This window comes from Ctenopharyngodon idella, chromosome 18 (genome assembly GCF_019924925.1).
Source record: "Ctenopharyngodon idella isolate HZGC_01 chromosome 18, HZGC01, whole genome shotgun sequence".
In the NCBI taxonomy this organism is placed as follows: domain Eukaryota; kingdom Metazoa; phylum Chordata; class Actinopteri; order Cypriniformes; family Xenocyprididae; genus Ctenopharyngodon; species Ctenopharyngodon idella.
The window spans coordinates 33,186,012-33,212,257 of record NC_067237.1 but is presented as its reverse complement, the minus strand read 5'-3'; the positions used below and the strand labels follow the sequence as shown (position 1 = coordinate 33,212,257).

The 26,246-nt window shown below is 38.8% G+C and overlaps 1 protein-coding gene across 4 annotated transcripts in view; it reads right to left on the bottom strand.

The window, feature by feature from the left end:
- The window catches only part of LOC127499461 (protein unc-13 homolog C), a 219,569-nt gene that overhangs the window by 18,786 nt on the left and 174,537 nt on the right, over positions 1-26,246 (bottom strand). For all 4 annotated transcript variants that reach the window (XM_051869805.1, XM_051869802.1, XM_051869803.1 and 1 more), the window contains 5 exons: positions 18,346-18,434; positions 17,558-17,698; positions 17,336-17,459; positions 16,704-16,763; positions 5,011-5,091 (listed from right to left, as the gene is read on the bottom strand). In XM_051869805.1, the coding sequence (XP_051725765.1) occupies positions 5,011-5,091; positions 16,704-16,763; positions 17,336-17,459; positions 17,558-17,698; positions 18,346-18,434 (495 nt within the window). The remainder of the gene's footprint in view (positions 1-5,010; positions 5,092-16,703; positions 16,764-17,335; positions 17,460-17,557; positions 17,699-18,345; positions 18,435-26,246) is intronic.

The following is a 26,246-nucleotide window of genomic DNA, read 5'->3' as shown; positions in this document are numbered from 1 at the left end:
CGGATGTAGTGGTGTAAAGCACGCCGCCACTGAACTCTAGAGCAGTGGAGACGTGTTCTCTGGAGTGACGAATCACGCTTCTCTGTCTGGCAATCCGATGGACGAGTCTGGGTTTGGCGGTTGCCAGGAGAATGGTACTTGCCTGACTGCATTGTGCCAAGTGTAAAGTTTGATGAAGGAGGGATTATGGTGTGGGGTTGTTTTTCAGGGGTTGGGCTTGGCCCCTTAGTTCCAGTGAAAGGAACTCTTAATGCTTCAGCATACCAAACCATTTTGAACAATTTCATGCTCCCAACTTTGTGGGAACAGTTTGGGGATGGTCCCTTCCTGTTCCAACATGACTGCGCACCAGTGCACAAAGCAAGGTCCATAAAGACATGGATGAGCGAGTTTGGTGTGGAGGAACTTGACTGGCCTGCACAGAGTCCTGACATCAACCCGATAGAACACGTTTGGGGTGAATTAGAGCGGAGACTGTGAGCCAGGCCTTCTCGCCAACATCACTGCCTGACCTCACAAATGCGCTTCTAGAAGAATGGTCAGAAATTTCCATAAACACACTCCTAAACCTTGTGGAAAGCCTTCTGAGGCTGTTATAGCTGCAAAGGGTGGGCCAACTCCATATTAAACCCTATGGATTAAGAATGGGATGTCATTAAAGTTCATGTGCACGTAAAGCCAGGCGTCCCAAAACTTTTGGCAATATAGTGTAGGTACTACTCAGTTAGTACTACTAAATACTGAAGAAAAAAAACAACAAAACAGAGGTTTTTATTATTGGACCAAAAACCTCTGAAAGTATTAATCTAGAATACTCTCTAACACTTGATGGCTCAGTTAGGAACCTGGGTGTTTTATTTGCTAGCAGTCTTTTATTTGAAAGCCACATTTCTAGTATTTGTAAAATGGCATTTTTCCATCTTAAAAACATATCTAAATTATGACATTTGTTCTCAATGACAAATGCAGAAAAGATAGTTCATGCCTTCATGACCTCAAGGCTAGTAATTATTGTAACGTTCTACTGGGTGGTTGCCCTGCACACTTAATAAACTCAAGCTGGTCAAAAATGCAGCAACTAGAGTTCTTACCAGAACCAGGAAGTATGACCATATTAGCCCGGCTCTGTCAACACTGCATTGGCTCCCTATTAAACATCACATACATTTTAAAATCTTGCTGATACTTATAAAGCCCTAAATGGTTTCGCTCCTCAGTATGCATTATAGTCCTTTATGTCTATTGCAGTCTCAAAATTCAGACCAGTTGATAATACCTACAATATCAAAATTGATCCTTTTCCTATTTAGCACGTAAACTTTGGAACAGTCTTCTTCGGGAGGCAGACACAATAAGTCAGTTTAAATCTAGATTAAATACACATCTCTTTAACCTAGCATACACGTAACACACTATCACATTTATATAAATTCAAATCCATTAAAAGATTCTTAGGCTGCATAAAGTGGGTCAACCGGAACCTGGAGCACTTCCCACAACATCCAATGTACTAGTTACATCGTAAGAAGAATGTCATCTGCGCTAATTTTAGTCTGTCTGTCTCATCCTTATCCTGAGGTTACTGTAGTCAACCAGATCCAGATCAGATGGTGGATCTGCACCTAGATGCAATCACAACACAACCCTGAATGTCAGCAGAGACCATGTCAACTAGACAATCCCCTGTGAAGACCTCATCGACATGAAAGCAATCGGCACAGATCCTCAGCAAAGACCATAAGAACCAGACAAGTCCTCTCCACAGACCCTGATGCTCAGCTTCGTCTCCATACCGGTGTGATGAATGCGAACTTTAAGCAGAAGGGACTGGATGAAATATTTTAAATGATGCCAATCCACAGTCAATTTTCTGAGTTGTGATGCAGCCTGGAATTAAACTACACCATGTTCGTTCATTGACCAGAGGAGAACTGAGTGAGCCTGGTTTCTCCCAAGGCTTTTTTTTTTTTTTTTTTTTTTTGAAGTTAATCACTGTAAAGCTGCTTTGAAACCATCTCTATTGTATAAAGAGCTATAAAAATAAATGTGACTTGCCTTGACTACTTATAATGTGTTTCCCCCAACACTGAAGATAATTCTGAGCAAAGATAGTTTAAGTGTCTGTCTTGAATAAAAAAATATAATAATAAAATAAAAAGTTCATCACGTATTCTGTTAACTTGTCCTCATGAAAACAAACTCTCAGTCCCCTTCTGAGCATCTGTTTGACTTAAGCATATTTTTAAATGTCTGATAAACCCTTTATTTAAAATGCTCCCTTAAATTACAACACCTGCAAATGTTGTAGAGTTGCATTGCGTCGTTGTTTAAATACTGTTATGCTACATGCACACACACAAAAAAATTAATTCATTAGAACAAAACACATGAATTTGAACATCGTAAATGATTCTCAGTGGAATATCACCACAGATGCTACAGGAGGCAGTTCAGTAATATTCATACCTCCACACTGTTAAATGAATTAATCTTGAAGTAACATTGAGACATAAGACTGATACAGCATCTGTCACAGTCACTTCCATCAGCTGAACACAATCAGATCAGAGTTAAAACAGGAGTCCAGAGCTTCAGGCACTGGCAGAGAGTTAATGGCACATGGAGATATCGGCCACAACTAGACATTAGTGTGAGGTGAAGGCTGGCATTTGATCAGATCTAGTTTATTATTCTATTAGCATAAGGGGCGATTAGAGAGGGAGCGGTGTGGACGGAGAGGTGACGTTTTCATGTTTGCTGTGATTGAGATAGATGAGATTTCCACTGAAGAATCAATTGCTCCGGGTCTGTGGAAAGGGCAGGTGTCATTTTCAATGTTTGCATTTAGTTTTTCCCTCACTTTGACCTTAATAAAAATAAATAAATTAAATAAAAAATAAAACTCAATAAAAAATTATATATTTCATTTGTAAAGCATCATACATGCATAAGAAGTTTCTGTTTCATAATAAACAAGAAAATGAAAATATAAATTAAAAAAATTATGCAATCTCTGTCTGTCTCTTTATCTATCTATCTGTCTGTCTGTCTGTCTATCTATCCTCTCTGTGTGTTGGCTCTTTCTCAATCATTTCACAGTTTGTGTGATGAAATTCAGTAAACAGCCCCTCCTTGTTTTTTGATGACAGCCTCTGGCTGAGAGCTGGACTCTAATTGAGCCGATGATGAATGGCTGATGTAGTTTGTCGGCTGTATTGATTGGTCAGGTGGAGCATTACTTTGGTAATAATACAGAATAAATAATAAACAAGATTTGGTGAAACTCATCAGGGCAACAGATTGTTCTGTGGACATATTAAGGATCATGTTTATATGTTCCCAATAAGTGCACAGATGTGCTTTCATGTACTGATCATATCAGTCTGAAATACTTTAAAATGCAGTTGATTTCAAATGCATGCTTTTTTGATCGTCTGGTGGCCCATTATTTTAGCTGCATTATTCGTAGAGCTTTTTATATTGTGTGTTTGAGAGCAGTGGCGTGTGGTGGTCTTCTGAAATGAGGATGCTACGCATCTTATTATTACTGTATCTTAAGGATGTTTAGATATTTCAAAGGAAAATGTTAATGGAAAATGTGTGTTTTGCAGTGCATTGATTCAGACATATTTAAAAAGACAGTTGATGACAAAGACATCAGATTGTGATTGTTCGCCTCTCCCTCTTTTTATCTGTCTGTGTATCTTTTCTTTCCACTCACACATTAATTATTATTCTCATTAATCTCTTCATATATCTTCACTGTTGTTACTTTGCTACCTCAAGCACAGAATCCTGAGCTCATCACTGTGTGCAGCCGTTTTCATTGCCAAAATTTTACTCAAGGCTTTTGTGAACTTCCCTAATTAGCTTCTGTCCTCGGAATACCAATGAGCATAATTCTCACTCCATGACTGATTCAATCAGGGAGGGGTGTGGGTTTCCATGGAGACAACTGAATCAATAATATCTCTGATGATGCATGTATCTGCAGCTCACATTCACATTTACACCACAACTAAAACACACACCATTCTAACCATGTGTGTGTTTGTATATGTGATGCAGGATAAATAAATGCTCTCTTACACCCCCCACATCAAGACCAGATCTAATCTAGCTCTGTTGCACATGCTTCAGCTGAAGAAAAATCTGTTTCAGAGGTGGAAAATTGGACTTCACATCATCCCTTCAACCTGCTGCATTTCAGGAAAAAAGGAGTATGTTTAAGGGTACGTGGCGACACTGGTCCGTGTACAGGCGACACTATTGTCAAAACGATCCCCATTCATATGCATCCAAGAAAATGACTAAAAACGCTGTATTCTGCTGGCAGGCCATTAGATGGCGATGAAACACTATAGACTGAACATGTAATGCGCATGTGCATTATGTCATCGTTTTCACAGATTCGCGTTTTTGTTGTTTACACGGAGACCATTTTCAAAAACGTGCAATTTTGAAACCCGTTTTCAAAAGTTTGCGTTTTCAGGCCACCAAAATGCCATTGTTGAGTAAATGAACGGCCAAAACGCATAATTATATTAATTTTTCGTGTCGTGTAAACGGCCCCTAAGTTTCTTGAATATGTGCATATACACTTGAGTTTCCATAAGAATAGCACTGACTTCCAGAGGCCTGGAGAGGAACTGAAAGCATCAAATACACAATCACAGAACAAAATACATTCAGACTGATTATACTGCAGTTTTGGGCAGTTATAGTATTTTTATGTGTGGAATATTTAGCAGTTGGTAAGTGAACAGTCTATGTACATAATATAACTATAAAAACTGGGGTCAGTTGAATAAACTATTCTGACCAACTAGCAGTTGGCCAAAGGATAATCAGTCTTTTCATTCTTCATTAGACCACAGCTGTTTTTATGTGACTAATTAAAAAAAAAAAACAAAAAAAAAAACACTAGTAACACTAGTCAAAGCTAAGTTTTTGCAACTGGCCCCTGAAATGGGAGAATCAGAGCAGAAGAAGAGAGAGAGAAGCTGATACCTTGATGGTAGGAAGCACTAAATCCATGGCGGCACATTGTCGAGGGCTCAGACTACGAGCTTCCTCCCGGATCACATGCTCCTGAGAAAGAGAGAGAGAGAGAAAGGATGATTTTCTCTTACTGTATATTACTATATTACTACTGCTGACTTCTTTGAAGTCCACCTTTATGCTCCATGTCCAACAGTTAATGACAAATAACTGCATACTCCAAGAGTGCTCCACAAGATACGTTTGATTATATGATCTGGATGCTCAATATTCATCAGATAAATGCTCGTTTTACACAGCTTTTTGTACAGGTAAGTTAGCCACCGTTCTAAACTGCACTGCTACATAACACACACACAGACAGTAGCGTGCAGATCACATGCAGATAGACCGTGCGCATTCAGAATCCTTATTGTCAACATGGTTCTGTGATTTATCAATAAAATAGCTTAGACACTGAAAAGTTCTAGCATATATTTCTTAGTAACTAAAACACACAGCTTCACTATTAGTAGAGAGACGCTGCTAACCAGGTAGAATTAATTCACATGCAATCACTCTCTCACTAATGCATTCATATAAATGTAATCTTTACCGTGCTACTTTATCTGTACAGTATCTCACAGAAATGAGTACACCCCTCACATTTTTGTAAATATTTTATTATATCTTTTCATGTGACAACACTGAAGAAATGACACTTTGCTACAATGTAAAGTAGTGAGAGTAGTGCAGCATTGCTGCAGAGGTTGAAGGGGTGAGGGGTCAGCCTGTCAGTGCTCAGACCATATGCCGCACACTGCTTCAAATTGGTCTGCATGGCTGTAGTCCCAGAAGGAAGCCTCTTCTAAAGATGATGCACAAGAAAGCCCACAAACAGTTTGCTGAAGACAAGCAGACTAAGGACATGGATTACTGGAACCATGTCCTGTGGTCTGACGAGACCAAGATAAACTTATTTGGTTCAGATGGTGTCAAGTGTGTGTGGCGGCAACCAGGTGAGGAGTACAAAGATAAAGTGTGTCTTGCATGATGGTCACCAGCATAATGGTGGGAGTGTCATGGTCTGGAGCTACAGTTTATTGAGGGAACCATGAATGCCAACATGTACTGTGACATACTGAAGCAGAGCATGATCCCCTCCCTTCGGAGACTGAGCCGCAGGGCAGTATTCCAACATGATAATGACCCCAAACACACCTCCAAGACGACCACTGACTTGCTAAAGAAGCTGAGGGTACCTAAACCCTACTGAGCATCTGTGGGGCATCCTCAAACAGAAGGTGGAGGAGCGCAGGGTCTCTAACATCCACCAGCTCTGTGATGTCGTCATGGAGTGGAAGAGGACTCCAGTGGCAACCTGTGAATCTCTGGTGAACTCCATGCCCAAGAGGTTTAAAGGGTTAGTTCAGGAAGCTTCGGAGCATTATGAATCAGCGTATTGAATCATGATTCGGATCGCGTGTCAAACCGCCAAACTGCTGAAATCACGTGACTTTGCCGCTCCGAACCGCTGATTCGACACGCTGATTCATAATGCTCCGAAGCTTCCTGACGCAGTGTTTTGAATTCGGCCATCACTATATAAGTCGTTATTTTTATTTTTTTTTGGCGCACCAAAAATATTCTCGTCGCTTTATAATATTAATATAGAACCACTGTACTCACATGAACTGATTTAAATATGTTTTTAGTACATTAATGGATCTTGAGAGAGGAAATGTCATTGCTGGCTATGGAAACCTCATTGAGACATCGGATTTAATCAAAAATCCGAAGATTAACGAAGGCCTTTAAGGCAGTGCTGGAAAATAATGGTGGCCACACAAAATATTGACACTTTGGGCCCAATTTAGACATTTTCACTTAGGGGTGTACTCACTTTTGTGGCCAGCGGTTTAGACATTAATGGCTGTGTGTTGAGTTATTTTGAGGGGACAGCAAATTTACACTGTTATACAAGCTGTACACTCACTACTTTAGTACTTCACTACTGTACTTCACTACTTGACATTGTAGCAAAGTGTCATTTCTTCAGTGTTGTCACATGAAAAGATATAATAAAATATTTACAAAAATGTGAGGGCACTCACTTCTGTATCTTATTATCTGATTTATCTGTATCTGATTTCACACAGAGCACATTTTTTAAAAGTTGAACTAATTTGAACTGGAGCGCCACATTTTTATAACGCCATGTCATGCGTAAGACACTGCAAAAGACGCAAGATGCGAGCGCAACAGTCATATACACGTTTGTCTGGCACGTATTTACATAGAAACACAATGAAAAAGCGTTCTGTGTGAACGGCCCCATATTTCTGAATGGCCCCAATAAGTGTTTTCTGCCCTGCAAAAAAGTTACTTTTTAATTAGTAAAAAAATATTTTTTAATTAGTATTTTTGTCTTGTTTTCCATAACTTTTTGCTCTTTTTTTTTGCAGTGTGTTAGAGAGATGAACTCCTTTTGATGTGGACTTTGCTTTGTAAGTGCAAATCACTATCTGCACAAACAGCTATATTACACACTAAAAGAAAGATTAAATAATAATAATAAAAAAATATTCATAATAGGTGCCCTTTAACCCTTTCAAGCTGTCACGAGTGGTGGCTGTATTAAAGCGCACAAATAAGGAGATCTATTCAGGAGACTTTTAATATAACAATCAAAACAATAAACAGCAGAATCAACGAAGAAGAAACATACCACTATCACATATGACGTTTAACAAAGCTTGACAAAGAACAGACATAAACTGAGGGCTTAAATATGTGAGGACTAACAGAGGAGCTGATGAGATAATGGCACACACTTGAACTGAACTAATGCAATCAATTAGAAACCGGAAACAAACAGGAAGGGAACAGAGGTAATTAACAGACTAGAGGATGAACAAAGAAACTCAAACATGAACAGGATGGAGAAACAGATCAAAAAACAAACTCAAAACGTGACACGCGCAAGTTTAAAATATTCTATCTGACCCCCCAGAGTGAGTTTTTTTAAGGCGACCATTATTTTAGAATGTATCCCCTTACTGTTTCCATGGCAACGCGTCATGCTTGTCACGTGACACACTGCAGCCACAATAACACTGTATGAAAGATCTATTGATTTTATTTAATTTTTTCCTTTATTCAAAATATTCACGAACCTGCTTACCATGTCATCAATTATCTGATATTCCGATTCTCAAATACGACCTTTATAAATGATCTTTATCTTGATCTATAATGTGAGATGGGCGCCATCTTAGTTTGCGCCGCAGTTCAAAGAGTCCTGTCAGTCAGATTTACAGCACATGGATTAATCAGTTTCTCCCGAAATACATGTAAGTAAGTGGCTGGTGAACTGGGAGAAGAATGGAGTAAACTTTATAGTAGGGCTGGGCGGTTTTTCCGATTTTTCCGTTCAATTAGACATGTTGACAATACAGCAATGATAACCGTATTAGGAGAAGGAAATTATCCGACCTCATGATGGCGCCGGCGCGCCTGATAACCGCTCTCATGTGACGCTCTATGAACGGAGAACACATCACTAGCTATTCTTAAGCGGCTGTTCATTCAGAAATCCGTTATTGCGTTATAAAAATGAGGCAGGCAGTGGAATGAGAAAAAAGTGCAAAGTTATTAAACGCGAGTTGAGCTTTTTTTTTAACTTGACCGCCGTGTTTTTAGAATGCCGTTTCATGGGTGAGACGCTGCAAAAGACGCGAGACACAAGTGCAACACCTAAACATGTCCGCCAAACATAAAAACAATAGGACAAATAGCGCAATGGAATGCAAACAACTGTAAACCTGTTTGATATTTCATGTTTGCATGATGGTAACAGGCTGAAAGCTGCTGTTGTTTTCTGTATTTACAACGCATTTGCTGTTAATAGCCTATTACTGGTGTTATTTATTGCTATTTTTGGCTAAGAAATATTTAGCATTTTCTTATTTTATATTATTTCTGAGTAGAATGTATTTAAGATAAGTTTGTACAACATTTGTCTTCATATTTCAGGCATATTTCTGCAAAGATATTTAACAAATTGTTTTACATTTACACCATGTTGATCACTTCATGTTTGGTGCACTTGGAGTGGAACTTTTTTTTTAACCAGATTGTTAATAAAGAGAATGTTACTTAAATCATATTGTAGTTAAGTTAAGGCGACTAGTTAAACAGTTAAAAAAAATAATAAAATAAATCGAAATCAAAATCGTGAATCGGTCAATCGTTCTGAAAATTCGAGATTTTATTTTTTTGCCATATCGCCCAGCCCTACTTTATAGTTACTTAGGCCCGCTGTGTCTGAAATGAATAAAACACCTCTGCAAATTATATTTGAATGGATTGTTATTGCTAGTTCCATAGACATCAGTGTGTATTTTACAATCTCTAAATGTATTGTTTTACTAGTGCTTATGTGTATTTAAATGTCTGAAACCTAAAATAAACATTATGTGGTTGAAAACACTGCATAGTTGTGATATATGACAAGCGCTGAGCATATCAGTCTGTGGCTCTGCACCAGCCAAAGCGCGAAAGCACAGTTTGAATCTGGCAGTTATATGACGTCACTGAACATTCTAAATCCCGTATGTGTGACTGTACTCTCAGGGGCACAGAAATTAAAGTACCATATGTGGGACTGTACCGCTCAAATGGGTTAAAAGTCATAATGAAATGAAAATTGATAATTCTTATTTTTTATGTAATATTGCAGTATTTATTATAAATAATTTAACCGTGCACATCATTATTATTTTTTTTAAATTCATGTGCCCTCATGAAATAACCACTTGCAGTGACATCTCTTCTGTTCTCAGATGACGTGTTTACTGGTGCAAGGGCGGGACAACCTGTCACTCACATGAGATCCACCAATAGCAACCATCCAATCAATTCCCCATAGACAAAATCAATTCCCACCTCATATTTGTTATTGATCAAGAAGCAGTTTCACTCGGATATACGTCAAAATAGGGAAAGAAAAGATCGGGGTCATACCGTGTCAACTCAACCAGAGGTCCCACCTCAAATTTTTTATTTTGTTAATATTTTTTTTAACATAAATAATGAAAAGCCAAAGTATTAAATGTCACAGATGTATATTTACTGAGTGATCCACTATTTTGTAGAGGGTGCCAAAATAACAATTTTCACCTGAGATTTGGAGCCAAATTAGAGGGGTGTAAAAATGACTTTAGAAAGATGACAGCATCATTATTTTATTTTTACACAGAAATTGGTAGGTCTGTCTTTGTTTCATTATATGCCAACAGTGACAGTTCAAAAATGGCAAAAAGCACTTTTTTTTTTTTTGCCTCAAGTTTGCATGCCTGTAACTCAAGAAGAATGAAAGATATCTTAATGTCAATTTAGATTCTTGTTCTTATGAAACTTTTCTTTTTGGAATCTTCATTTTTAAGGCCCTATATGATTCAATCTTATAGACGTAGGGATGTCAATGCAGTAATGTGTAGTTTAACTCTAGGTAGCTTCAGAAGCTGTTAAAATGAACAAAATCCCATCTTTCAAATATCCCCAAAACTGATTCAAATATAGACTCTTATAAATATGTTTGAGAGCAAGTTAACATGCCTCAACTTAACCATTTTTAATGGATTTTTGGTACTCAGAGAGTTATGTGTTATGCATTTGTTTTGATAGAGGGAAACGAGATACATTTCTAGTTTAAACATTATTTATTCTTCAGACATTCCTTTTTAAATGAAATAAGTATTAGCTGTGTGCAAAGTGAACCACATTTGGTTTTCAATCACTGAAAATGGGTAAAATTCAACAATTTGAACATGGAGCTGCTTTGAGATCCCCATATCTACGGAACTGAACTATATAAGGCTTTGAAAATGAAGATTTCAAAAGAAAAGTTTATTAAAAATGGCAATTTAGAAGGATATTAAGATATCTTGAATACTTTTAGAGTTACAGGCATGCAAACTTCGGAAAAGATATATTTATGGCACTTAGACAGGTATGTTCTATGCAATTGAGTTGATAGAAAAACACGAGATACGTTTCTAGTTCCAACATTATTTGTTCTTCAGATATTCCTCTTTAAAAGAAAAAAAAGTAGAAGTTGTGTAAAAAGTGACCCACATTTGGTTTTTGACCACTGAAAATGTGTACAATTTACCAATTTACTACCAATTTATTAGCTGCATTAAGATCTCTGGAAATTAACCATCAAGGGTCTTTAAAATGAAGATACCAAAAGAAGGTTTGACAGGTTTAGCAGAATCTAAAAGGATATTAAGATATCTTTAATATTTCTTGAGTTACAGGCATGCAAACTTGAGGCAAAAAATGTCTCAGGTTAAGCATGTAACCATGGTTCTCTGAGAACAGGGAAAGAGTTGCTGCGTTCCCGAGGGGTCGCTATGGGGAATGCCTCCAGCATTACCAGTGTCTGAAGCATGAGTCTATACACGACAATGAATTTGACATTGGCAGGCGGCAGCCTATGACGTCATCACCGGTGCGACCATGAGTATAAAAGGGCACCTGTGAAATATGTCATCCACTTCTTGACTGATGGAGACATGTGCAGGCATGCCTGAAGCATGGCAAAGGGACACAACGTCTTGTTTCCTATTCTCAGGGAACCATGGTTACATGCGTAACCTGAGATGTTTTCTTTCGAAAGGGAACTCGCGCTGTGTCCCCTAGGGGTTGCTATGGGGAACGAAATACCCACACTGCTGAAGGGATGGGTGACTTATTGGCTGAGCTAAGTCAAAGGACTCAAAGGATTCCTCATCCCTAAAGTACACCAGCAATGATCATAGACCGGAGCTTCTCAAGAATGGAGGCCTCATCAGGAAGACTCTAGAGAGAGGAAACCTGATTACATTCACATTCTGGCCAGTGTCCAAGGAGGCTCACAGAGAGCCTAACACTCAGAACTTGTGTAGGACCACCGTGAAGAGTGGAAGCCTCAAAAGGGAGGCCTAAGCAACACTCTAAGGCAATACAGAGAAAGCTCAAAAAACTAAGCTCTCTCAAAATACTGGTTCACGAAACTCCACAGAGTGGAGGCCTCAATACAATGACTCACAAAACGCTAGGAGGCCTAGCAACACTCCACATTTAAGGTTAGTAGACAGGGAGGCTCCCAGAGAGTCATACCCAGCATACTATCTTACCACCTAGCCGAGGTCTAGGAGCGGAGGCCTCAGTATGACGACTCAGTAAAATGAGAGGTGACCTAATTACGTTCCATGCTCAGGACAGCTTACAAGGAGGCTCACAGAGAGCCTACAACTCACAATCGCTACCCGAGCAGAGCTCAAAGGAGCAAAGCCTCATTAAATATAACTCTCTCTAGTGAGAAGAGGCCTGACAACGAACAAAGTAGGCAAGGAGGCTCACAGAGAGCCTACCAACTTAACAGACCTTAGCTGCTAAGCTCAAGAGAGAGGAGGCCTCAATAAATTATCTCTTTCTAGCGAGAGGAGGCCTGACAATGCTTGCAGTAGCCAAGGAGGCTCACAGAAAGCCTAGCAACTCAGTATACCTGGCTGAGCTCAGGGAGCGGAGGCCTCAATATGATGACTCTCTGAATTTAGAGTAGACCTAACAACACCCCCCGCTCAGGATGACCTGAAAGGAGGCTCACCGAGCCTACTACCCATAATCACTAACCTAGCGGAGCTCAAAGTAGCAGAGCTCAAAGGAGCGGAAGCCTCAAGAAAATAACTCTCTCTAGCAAGGCCCGTCAACGCTCACAGTTCTACCATCAAACATAGCCGAGCTCAAGGAGCAGAGGCCTCGGCATAACGACTCTCTAAATCGAGGGGATACCTAGCAACACCCCACACTCAGGATAAGGCAAGGAGGCTCAACTCACAATTGCTATCCCAGCAGAGGTCTGAGCTTTCTTTTCTAGAGAGAGGAGGCCTAGCGACACTCGTAGTAGCCAAGTAGGCTCAGAGAGAGCCTAACAAGGGAAAGAGGCAGATGTTATTTTGCCTCTGGGACCAAAAAACACTGACCGCATTTATTTTAGATCACTTCTCTTAGGTCTTTTCTTCTCCTTCTGATTTCACGCCTCCTCCATGATCTACTCCTTGAAGGAGGAGGAGTGTGAGAGGCCGCACTAGCTTTCTGGTCCTGAGACTGGGACAGGCCAGAGCCCCTCGCGGGCTGAGGCGTGGACCTGGACCGGTGCAGTATGAAGGTCTTAAAAGCAGCAGAGCACGACTTCGCCTCTTTGAACTTCCCGAACACCGTCTCAACAGATGTGCCTAAAAGCTCAGATGGTGAAACCAGCGCATCGAGGAGTTTTTCTCTTTCTCTCCGATGTCAGCCAGGTTAACCTAGAGATGTCTCTCCATAGCCACCATGGCCTCCATAGATCGACCGATCGTGGCAACAGTTTGTTTAGTGGCACAGAGAACCAAATCTGTGGTGTGGCGCACCACACCGGCCTGACCTGCTGCCACATATGCTCTGCTGTTAAGGCGTGATGTGACGTGCAACGGTTTAGTAGGCAGAGACTGAGCCTTTAATGCGGATGCCTCACCCACTGAGAGAAAGCTAGCTAGCGTCTCTTTGATCGGAGGCATCAACACATACCCATATTCCCCATTCCATCAACATCAGCATAATTCGCCAGAGTGTGATGGATGTGGGCTGAATATGGTTTTCCCCAAGATCTCTCCACCTCAGCGTGAAGATCTGGGGGAAGGGGAAGGCTCGTACTAGCTGGACGATTATGTCCCAACAGGAAACGTTCATTGAGGTGGCTACGCTCACACTTTTCATGTTTCCCTGGCAGATCTAATCTCGGCGTAGCGTGGGACATAACTTCCAATAACTCATCATATGTGGGGCAGGTGACTGAGAGTGCACGGAAATATCATTGATCTCATCAGCCTTGTCCTGCTCGTCATGGCTTGAAAGCCAGGAGCGCGCTCGCTGCCAGACCAGATGACGTGAGAGACAACACATCATCACAATCCGGCAGCTCGATCTCGTCAGCCACAGATGAATGAAAAATATTTATACCTTTCTCGAATTCATCCGCAAGCTCCATCTGCGAGCCCCACGACTTCAGTCTCCTACTCGCCTCAGCCGCAGTGCTCCTCGCCCATGCACATATCGTGCATATCGTGTGTGTAATCACGTGTCAGATAACGCTGACACAGAGGAACACACTGCCTAAAAGACTTGGCGCTAGTGCTAGCCATAATCGCCTTGTTTAGACACACGTTCAAACAAACAGGTATCCTGAAGACAAGAAAGAAGATGACGTATTTCACAGGTGCCCTTTTATTCTCGCAGTCGCACCGGATATGACGTCATAGGCTGCTGCCTGCCAATGTCAAGTTCATTGTTGTGTTTAGACTCACGCTTCAGACGCTGGTAATGCTGGAAACATTTCACCATAGCGACCCCTAGGGGACGCAGTGCGAGTTCCCCTTCGAAAGGGAACACACAAAGTGCTTTTTGCATTTTTGAACTGTCACTGTTGGCATATAATAAAACAAAGATTGGTAAATTCAACAGATTTTACTAATAAACCTACCAATCTCTGTGTAAAAATAAAATAATGATGCTGCCATCATTCTAAAGTCATTTTTACACCTCTGTAAAATGTCTCCAAATCTCAGGTGAAAATGAAAAATCCAAAATAGTGGATTACTCAGTAAATATACATCAGTGACATTTAATATTTTGGCTTTTATCACTATTTATGTTTATCTTTGTACAGAAAAAATATTAACAAAATCAAAAATTTGAGCCAGGGAAGTTTTTGGTTGATTTGACATAGAATGACCCTATCGCAACTTCTGTTTCATGTAGACTTTAAACAATTTTGATGAAAAACAATGCATAAAATGAGCATTCGGATTTGCTTGTAATGTTTGCCGTTTTGCTTTTTTCCATTTTCTAAAATGGCCAACTGTTTTCAAACTTTCCCTCCAGCTTCTCCAGTCAGTTGCTCACCAGAACCCTGACCTGATGATATTAGGTGGAACATTCAGGTAAAACCCCAAAAAACCTTCAGGATTTTTGAGAATCCCTAGTGTGCATCAGTCTTTTAATGTGAGTTTTTGCATGTATACAACATTCAAAGGTGAACAGGGCCTTTCTTGGAGAGCTCCTTACCGCTTATTAAAATCAAATGTGACATCTCCCAGAAGACTCTGAGGCCTCACCATGATTCAAGACAAGAAGTCAGGCAGTTAAACTTCAATTTTATTTAATCTCACAGGTCAGTGGCGGTGCAAAGTTTAATACAAATAAGCCTGAGAGTGATAACAGGGTGGCCTGTGAGTGAACATTAATCCCACATCAAATCAGTTTAAGTTCATCTGTGTGTTTGTGTAGGAAGAGCTGATTCTGTCCATTGACTTCTTCCAGTTTAAGGTCACCTTTTTAAAGATGCATTCACACCTTTAGCACTTCGACAGAGTGTATTGATCAGGTGTTAAGATGGTCTGTACGTCCACTGACAACTCTCTTTTCAGCTCAGTATACGCTTTCAGACTGACCAATAAACACAAATACTGAATGCACATTTTATAACTCATTGTGTTTTAAATGTTACTGCACATTTAAAGCTTTTCAAAAATCTCACTGGATGCACAATGCAACAGCTTAGCAACCACAGATAATCACCTTAGCAACCAAAGGTAATCAGTAGAATAGTGAAAATGTAGTAAATAACATGCAGATTCTGTACCAAAACCTAGTGAGCTGCCAACATAGGCAGCCTTTTACAGTGTCAAATGTTGTTTTAAAGGTTATACACAATTACTAAAGCACAGAGAACAGGAGCCATAAAAAGCATTTTGAGGTAAAGCTGTAATTGACCAGAGATGTCTCAATGCAATATGAAATGAGAGAAAGGGACAAACAAGACTAAACTGTGGAGACATAATCACGAAAAACCTTCCATCTGTCTGACACCAGCTCAGATCCAAAGCGCTCGTCCTTCTCTGGACTTAAACTCCTCAAGCGGGGCGGATATATATTTATTCCAGCAGATCTCTCACAACCGGAAAAGTTTTCCAGCGTGACTACAGAGAGACTGCAATGATGTAAACGGGCATCAGGGCAGTGGTGGAAGCTTCTGACAGACAGCTACAAAGCCTTAGCATAAGCTGGAAACCATTTTAACGGCAATCATAGTAAAACGGGAGCTACATGAAAGCCCCAAGCCCTGCTGTAATTTCTCAGGGAGGATATCTACTGCTGCTCCGTGTCCTCGAGGATCGCTGCCTTCTAAATCTGACAAACGTAAAACTCCCTGTCAGTCGCAGCCTTTATGCCTTTCCTCCCTCTGTCAGGAAGGAAAACAACACTTTAAATTGAACATGCCTCGCTCCCATCTACAATATGATACACACAGATTTGTATTCAGAGGCTTGATTATTAAACCAATTACCTCCCATTTTTAGGGTCTTGTTCAAACACACGAAGGCCTTGTTTTTTTTGTCATTTTAAGTAAAAGTACTTAGTAATATACTTAATGTGTTTATGTTGCTATTGAGGTGGGTTATGGGTAAGTTCATGACAGGTTTGGTGGTATGGGTAGGTTGTAGGGTGTGCATGCAAGTACAATTTGATTCAAATAATTAATTTAAATGTAAATGTTAGTACAGTTGTTAAAGACACTTAATATAAAATGAGACCCCAGAATTTATTTAGCATAGATTACAAAACAAAATCCTCACCTTGAGCTTGGAGAGCTGACCCAGGTCCTTGGCAGCACTGAAAATCATCTGAGCCCCTTGCTGTTAAACAAAAGTACAAAACAAAGAGTCAAAAAGAAATTCACTCCTTTAGGAATGAACTGTCTCAGGAGACGTGTCATTCAGCGAGTGAAACAGAATTTGTTTAGTGTGTTTGGCAGTTTTTGGGTGCTGATTCAGCTTAAGAAGATGGGCAGGAAACTCCTGAAGGAACATTTTGTTTGTTCATGATGATGTTCACGAATATTAAAACGATGAGGACCACTGTGCAAATTAAATTAAATTAAATTGCAGGTATAAATCGAAAGAAAAGAGAAAAAAAAGCTCTCCATTAAATATTTCATTTTTAATCAATCAATCCATCAATCAATCAATCAATCAATCAATAAAACAAAACAGCTTGTGTTACTTGGTAAGTATGATGAGCATTAATCTTAGATCCCTTAACCACTAAATAACACTTTTTAAAGACCAACACCTTTCTTTCTACACTCAGCTGATGCCCCTGGAATTGTGTCTTCTCTCACATTTCCATAAGCTTCTGTTAGGAGCAGATGCAGAGTAGACTCAAATCATGTGTGTGTGCGTTTGGCTAAGACATGTGTTACACTCACTGTCTGGTCTGAGAGTGGCGGAAGAACAATCTGTCGTTCGATGGTGTTGAGGACTATTTTCCACAGCTCCTTCAGAACCCGTTTGAGAACTGTCTTCTCACAGATCTTAGCAAACAGAATTAGGCTGGAGAGAAAAAAAAAGAGGGATGAAGGGATGGAGTGAAAGACAGAAATGCAACTGGTAACCATGTTTCACGAAATGCAATTCTGCAGTTTTCTTACTTCTTGTCCAGCAGGTCCATGAGGGGTCGCAGGACAGTCTCTGCGTCCATGGCTGCGTTACTCTTGTTCCCTGCATTTCCTTTCATCTGCATGAGCTCCTGGTTCATTTGTTTGACACAGTCCTCAATCACTGGCTTGAAACTGCGGATGGACGTGTTAAACAACATTCATAATTACACGCAACTTGATTTAATTCGATTTAAAACCATGTTCAACACATTTTTATAATTTGAGCTAAAATTATTTTTTAATCATTTTATCATTTATCATCTGTATGTCTATGCTTTTTAATCACGGAAGGCAACATGAAACAAATGGAAAATGGATGCTATTTACTTTGTCCATAAATGTCGCAGGTCTTATTTTTGAACGATTCCTTGAATGATTTCCCATTTTTTCATCTAAATGCATTAACTTTCTTCATCTCTGCAGACGTAATCAAAGCTATAAATCAATAATATGGATCCTATGTATTTTTAATGCATTAATTATGCAGTTTAATGCATCTTATAATGCATAGTATGATCTCATTAAAGATTATAACCACAGTTATAATACATTATAATACTTGAACAACCTTTAGAAAGTATAATGCATTAAAACGCATGATAAACAACCCATTTCTGCAAATATTATAATGCATTTTGGTTACAATTATTTATGAAAACATATAATGCCACTTTAACATGCATTATGAATACCTTTAAGGCTTTAAGTAAAGTGTTACCAAAATATCATTACATGTACACCGGCTAAACAACTTTATTCAGTTTTCCTTGATACTTTACCTGGAGCCGAAGACCCCGCTGAGCTCATCCAGGACCGTATTGAGCTTGTTCTGAAGTTCTTTGAGCAGCTCACTGGCCTCAGCGTCCAGCTATAAGAGACACACAGCATCACTGTGAGTGACCAGGACATGCTACTGTACATATGACAGGAACAGGAAGTACTGAAGACTCAGAATCAACCAATAAGGTCACATGCCTGTATGAAATATGTAATGTTGCATTGCAAATACTAAACTCTTCTTAATTAAAAATGGCATTTTGTTATACAAAAATGCATTTATTATTCATACCCAGGGTCCAAATTTAAAACTCGCCAAGCCAACCAACTGCAAATAAAACTTGAGTTTGAGTAAATAAAACAGTTACTATCCATTTAGTCAGTATTAAAAAGAAAGTTTAATCGAACACACCAGTGACTTGTGTAACTTCTAACAACTTTTACCTTAGTGGAAATTTTGCCATCAAAAGTGCATCTAGGATTTTTTCTTGTTTTTCAAGAAAAAAAGGAACAAAATTACAGTGTTTTTATGTTTCTGACATTTACAGATTTACAGAGTGATGGAGACTGACTCATCCTGTACGTGATGCAGTGAGTAACACAATGACTTGTGATGTGTATGCTAGGAATAAAAGAGATACAATAAATAATCCCAGTGTCAAAGGGACAAATATTTTGTATTACTTCTGTCAATGAAATATACACATTTTATGATGTTCAACAGTGGAGTGACCTTGTTGAACACCAACTTTTCTCTAATTACATTTTATTTATTTATTTTTAATTATTTAATTATTATTTACTTGTTATAAATTGTTTTATTGGAGTCAATTGTTTTATTTGTGATAACGCAATGCCAAATTGTGCTGACATAATTTGGCCAGGCTGTCATACAAATGAATTATGTACACATGAAAAAACAAGAGAGAATGAACAAAATATTAATAACTTATTATTTTGTAGTCAATGTATGCTTTTTTCTGATTTTTCTATAGTAAAATAAAACCTGTAGCTGTGGATGTTGTCTTTTTTGCCAAAAAAAAAAAAAAATTGCTAGATAGATACCTTAACCAAGTTCAGTGTTTCGTTCTTCCCTCATATTTAAAATATTTTAAAATATATATATATATTTTCCACATATTTTGATGGTTTATTCAAACTTGTAAGGTTGTTAAAAACAAATATCCCCTTTGGACTTGGTTGTATATTTTGTGTTTTTAACATAGGTTCACTTGATTTAGAGAACTGGCTGACAGCTTTGTTTTCATGCCATGGTTTGGTGATTTTATCTGCCGTTGCACAGCGAGCTTTCAGTCAAGCGTGCTCAGCCTCTGAAAAGGTCTTGACTGAGGAATCGCTTGGCTAATGATGACTGCAAATTCAATACAAGCTTCTCACCACATCAAAGGCATGAGAGCAGATGAGCCAATGAGACTCAGGTGTTCGGCATTCAAACATTACCGTGTCTGCTTCACACAAGTGGATTTTACTGATAATGCACGCTGGATTTCTTTACGTGAAGCTCCAGTCTACTTCTCATTTGACCGTATTCATCATAGTGCAGTGAAAAACACTGCTCAATATTTGCAGATTCTTCAAGTCACACAAAAAGTGTCCTAGTGGAAATGACTTCAAAATGCACTTGCTGAAACATTCATCCAAAACTTCTGTCAATTACACTTTCACAACACCCTATGGGCTGAATTACTACAGAAAACCAAAGTAATTCTGCATAAAATTAGTGCTATTCATAAATACTGACAACAAGGACCATTTTTAAAAGCCTTTACAAGGAAAATATCAAACAGAGAAAATGCTAAAACTGTGAGGCACACTGCATTAATAGATCAGAGCATAACTTTTAATTTAGATTAAAAAATTAAATATTTCAGTGATGGTTTGCATGAACAATATATAATCAGTGGCTGCAGTGGCTTTTTTCACAGTCTTCTCGACGTGTTTACAACAGCAGCTGGTGATGCCATCCGCTGAAGAAGTGCTTTTCTATGGTGAGGAACTTTATGTCGGGCTTGTTTAGATGGTGACAAGTCAACGGACTGAATAAGAATTATTTAGTGGAATTGGCGTTCGGTGCCGCTTTATAAGGGCAGAGCGCCAACCACTATTCACACTTTTGAACGCCGTTGCAACGGCTGTTTTCTTGGTGTTTTTTTCTGCTGATCTTCCGCGCCCCCCTGCAGTACCTGTGTGCCCCCACTGGGGAGTGTGCCCGACACTTTTAGAACCACTGGGTTAGGTGTTAGGACTTGGACAATGAAACTGAAACACTGGCCAAATATAGTGTTGGAGGATTCATGCCTATAAATGCGTGGCCTGTTGGCCAATCTTCACTGATTTTTCATTCCATCAGTAAGAGCAGAGTGTGAAGGTTGAATATGATGAGCAATAGCACAGCTGTACATAAAATTTTGCAATCCACACAACATAATAGGAGACATATCTGAGTTCAAAAGAGGACAAATGTTGGTGCACGTCTCGCTGACTCATCTGTGACCAGGACAGCAAGTCTTTGTGGTGTATCGAGAGCTATGGTATCCAGGGTAATGTTGGCATACCACCACGTAGGATGAATTACATCCAAAAGGAGTAACTGTCGAAGCAAAAGGAAGCTGTCTGAAAGGGATGTCAAGGTACTAACCTCTATTGTATCCAAAAAACATAAAACCACAGCTGCCCAACTCACTGCAGAATTAAATGCACACCTAGACTCTCCTGATTTCACCAAAACTGTTCGTCAGGAGCTCCACAGAGTCAATATTCATGGTTGGACTGCTATAGCCAAACTTTTGGTCACTCATGCCAAAGCCAAATGTCAGTTTCACTAGTGACAACATTGCAAATCTCGGGCTGTGGACAATGTGAAACATATATTGTTCTCTGATGAGTCCACCTTCAATGTCTTTCCCACATCTGTGGGAGTTACGGTGTGGAGAATCCCCAAAGAGGCTTAACACCCAGACTGTTGCTGCCCAGAGTGAAGCACGTGGATGAATCAGTGATGGTTTGGGCTGCAATATCATGGCATTCCCTACTGTGCTTGTTGGGCTACTACCCAACCATTTTGGAGGACCGTTTGCACCAAATGGCTCAAACATTGTACCCTGTAGGGGGTTCCGTGTATCAGCATCATAATGCACCAATACACACAGAAAGACTTGTGACAGAATGGTTTGATAAACATGAAAGTGAAGTGGAACATCTCCCAAGGCCTGCACAATCACCAGATCTAAATATTTTTGAGCCACATTGGGATATTTTGGAGCAGCAAGTCACATAGTGACCTGGCAACTGTTCTGGAAGAGAAACGGCTCAAAATCCTTCTGGTCACTGTGAAGGACTTGTATCTGTCATTCCCAAGATGAACTGATGCTGTATTGGCCACAAAAGGAGGCACTACACCATATTAATAAATTATTGTGGTCTAAAACCATGCATTTTAGTTTCATTGTTCAACCCCTGTAGTTGCAAAGTCACTTACAGTCAGCAGAATTTCTGTTGGGGAACCATCAAAATAAAGTTTTAGCAGATATTAAGCAGACTGATTACTAATACTCTAATTACTAGTATTTTACATGTAGTTGCAAAGTTACATGGTAGAATGTCTAAAGTGGACCACTGAAATAAAAAAAAAGTTTTTCTTCTATGATTCCTATGTTTATTAGTTGCATTTCAATGACAATGTTCCTGTATAACACCATAGCTGTGCTTGGGTGAGGCAGGACATCCATGTAGTCAGGGATGGATGGCTGACTTGTGAATTGTAACAGCATTTATGGTTCCCGGTAAGCAGAGGGGCGGCCAGATCAATCAATGATGGCAGATGGCCGATGCTCGTGCAAGAGACCTCATCAGGTTAATGGAGATCAGAGGAGATGTCGGTCACTGGCAGAGTAGCGATGGAGGTAATGGAGGTAATTCTGACTGATAACAAACATAACAAATGCTTTGCAAGTGTGACCCATTAAGAAGGCTTGTTTAATCTGCAAAATTAAAAAAAAGGGGAAAAAAAGATAAAAGAAATTATATTGCGCTAAATGAAAAGTCTATTTTTTTTTTTAGAGCACCACCACCCCATTCTCATTACCGTGATGTGAATAAATCTCATATTCATTACTGTAATATATATATATATATATATAAAGGCTTGGATTCAGTAAGATTTTCTTTAAAGAAATGTATGCTTTTATTCAGCACGGTTGCATTAAATTGATTAAAAGTGACAGTAAAGACATTTATGTTACAAAAGATATTGATTGTTTAAAAAACAAATGCTGTTCTTTTGAACTTTCTATTCATCAAATAATCCTAAAAATAATCAGAAATGTTTCTTGAGCAGCAAATCAGCATATTAGAATTATTTCTGAAGGATCATGTGACACTGAAGCCTGGAGTAATGATGCTGAAAATTCAGCTTTGCATCACAGGAATAAATTACATTTCAAAATATATTCAAACAGAAAACAAAAATTGTAATTACAATTAAATTATAATAACATTTCACAATATTGCCATTTTTACTGTATTTTTGATTAAGGAATAATCAAAAGCATAAGAGAAAAAACTTTTAAAATTTAAAAAATTTTTTTTTTTTAAAAAAATCTTAAACTTTTATTTTATACTTTAATATAAATATGATTTCAATGACATAAACTGTTTAAGTAAGTCTTAAATTATAAATTATTAAACAAAGTCTTTACGTAAATATTAGTATGCAAATTATTAGTATTTATTCATGGTACCATTTGTTGCATTGTCAAATAAAAAATGTCACCAAAAACTAAAGGGCCATTTACACTACACCCTTTTCAACAAAAAAATGAAAACTTTTTATGCATTTTGGCTTTTCATTTACACGACAACGGTGTTTTGGGGGCCTGAAAACTCAAACTTTTGAAAATGATAAATGGTACTGTTATTGTCTCTGTGTCAACTACAAAACCGCAAATTTGTGAAAACTGTAACGTCATGCACATGCGTATTATGTGTTTGGTCTATAGGCATCCCCACATTGCTTTTATGACAATTTATTGTGGGGATACATATAATTGATACTTTTTTTTTTTTTTTTACTGTTTGTTTTTGATATATAAGAAAAGCAGCACCAATTTTTTTTTTTTTTTTTTGGAAAGATTTACCCATGAGACCCAGAAAAGATAAGGAGTGACCTTACTTACAAAAATATTGTTATAAGAGGAGGTCTAACTGACTCATAGTGGGGATAATAATCAGAGACAGATTTGTGTTAAATAATGGTCTAAAACCACTTTTCAGAAGTGAAATATTAACAATGTTAAGTCATAAATAAATTCATTATATTCTAATTTGAATCATAATTAGGGAATCATGATGTGAAATTGTACAAAAGATTACTCTTGTATACTGCACCTGTGGTCTGCCTCATATCATTAATGGGCAGATAACAGATGCTTGAAGGCAGTCAGTTTATTCACCACTGCGGACCCTCAGCGCGCCGCTTAGGCCCTGCGTCAGACTGACAGTATTGCATTGCAGCTAACTTTGACTTCTGCAATTAATTTTTCTTGGACAGTTCGGAATCTTATATTTATAAATCCATGATAACGAGCCACTGTAATTGCATTTTTCTTTCAGTTTGCTAATTGCTTTGGGAACGGTGGTGCTGCCAGAGCAGGGCAGGGTTATATTTGGAGCATTCCGCTTTTGCTCCCTCAGAATGAATTGGAGTTTCATAAAGGAAGCAGAATTCATAAATTAGTCACACTTTCAAACAGCTGGAATCCCTTTTTAAGCACTGTAGCCTGTAGCCTGTAGCCTTAATTTCAACAGAGGTAAGACATATAACCTTAATCTGACAGACCTCTGGCACTCATACAAATGATCTCACTTTATAAATCTTTAATTTGATTTTGAAATTTTTTATGACTGCCCAGTGATTTCACCATATTATGGAACGTCTTTCAACGACCGCTGTATACAAAACCATACAGATGTCAATGCAGTAGCGGAGTGAAGTTGGGAATATTTTTTTTGCCAGCAGGGTAAATTTTGATTAAAGCAAAATAAATAAAACTTGGAGAGTTGGAGAGGAGATCAACCTAAACATCAGGACCAAACTAAAACCTCTTGAAGCCCAAGCTCGTGTACCCAAATTAACCACAAACGTTGAACACGATTAAAAAAGCAAGTTCAGGCAGAACAACCTTGGTGGCTGTCAGTAAAGTGTTAGTTCAGCAAAAAATGAAAATCCTGTCATAATTTACATGCTGCCACTTTCTTTTTTTGCATGGAACATAAAAGAAGTTAGGCAATATATTTGTGATATATGTGATATATTTGATATGTGATATATAATATATGTGATATATTTGTGAATTTTGACCTAAATTCTGAGTGTGTACCTCACACAAAGCTATTATATGCCTTCAGAAGAGTTGGAATATATGCATGAGCATGAGTCACATAGACTACATTTATGATACTTTTAAGGTGCTGTTTTGTCTTTTCTGGAGCTCATTCGTCATTCATTATTTACTTACATTGCATAAAGGAATAATCATTCTTGTAAAATTTTCTTTCTGTGTTCCACAGGTTCCACGACACACTCAAATAAATATTCAGGCCTAAATTTAAGATTTATGTTTTTAAATTGCATATAAAAATCCATTTGGAATACAGAGTTTCAACATAAATAAACTAATAAACTTAATGTGGTGCATATTTGTTAGTCATATATAAATTAAACAGGTAAGATTTCTGTAATGGTACTAATAAACTGAAGGTGTTTTAAATATATAATAACCAGGTTTATATATTTATCATCAATAAATCCAATTTGTTTCAGTCTTATACACCTTAACTAATTGAATATTGCTTGTTCCACAGCTAGCCATATTTTAACCATGTTCATACTTTTTAACTGAATACATGTAATTGTTTTCTAATCAATTTGAATACATGCATTTTGAAAATATGACTAAAAAAAAATAGATGTAAATAGTTAACAATAAAACTATTCTGTAACATTTTACAATAAGGTTCCATTAGTTAACATTGGTTTATGCATTAACTAACATTAATGTCTAGGTTACTACTGTAACCCCCGTTCCCTGAAGGAGGGAACGGAGACATTACGTCGATACTGACGTAATGGGGTCTCGCTTGGGAGCCCAATCACCTCCAAGTGGTACAAAATGAACCAATGGGAATTGGCCAGTGAGATTTACATGCCGGGCCACACCCCCGGCATCCGGGTATAAATAGGACCGGCATACTCACTTCCATTCATATTTTGCTGAGGAGCCGAGCCAGGGTACCTGGCCATTCAGTGGTGACTCAGGGCTATGGCAAGGGGACGTAGTTACAATAGTAACCTAGATGTTCCCATTCAACAAGTCACGTTCGACGTTACGTCGATACTGACTTAATGGGGACCCAATGGAAAACGGCATAGCAACTGAACCACGTTACAATCGTTGGGGAAGCAGATGCTGGCAAGCCGTAGCGTGCCCAAATGCAAATGCTACCGATGTCGTAACCTTCCAGCGTCTGGAGTAAGCCCGAGAAGTCTTCCATACCAGTGGGATGGAATGGACAGGGCATTACTCAGGGGATGGCCTCTCAGGAACCTGATGATCAGGTCGTGTTTTCCCAGTGACCTGCCACCGACCACATCCTGATGTGCTGCAATGGCGGCCACATAGACCTTCAAGGTGGAGGGGAACAGCCTCCGCTCCAAACCATCTTAAAGGAAGGAAAGCACAGAGCTGACCGGGCATTTCTGGGGGTCTTCCCGGTGGGAAGAACACCACTCAGCGAACAGACTCCTCTTCATGGCATAAGCGCGCTTCATAGAGGGGGCTCTAGCCGAAGTGATAGTGTCAACTACCACTGGCGGTAGGCCACT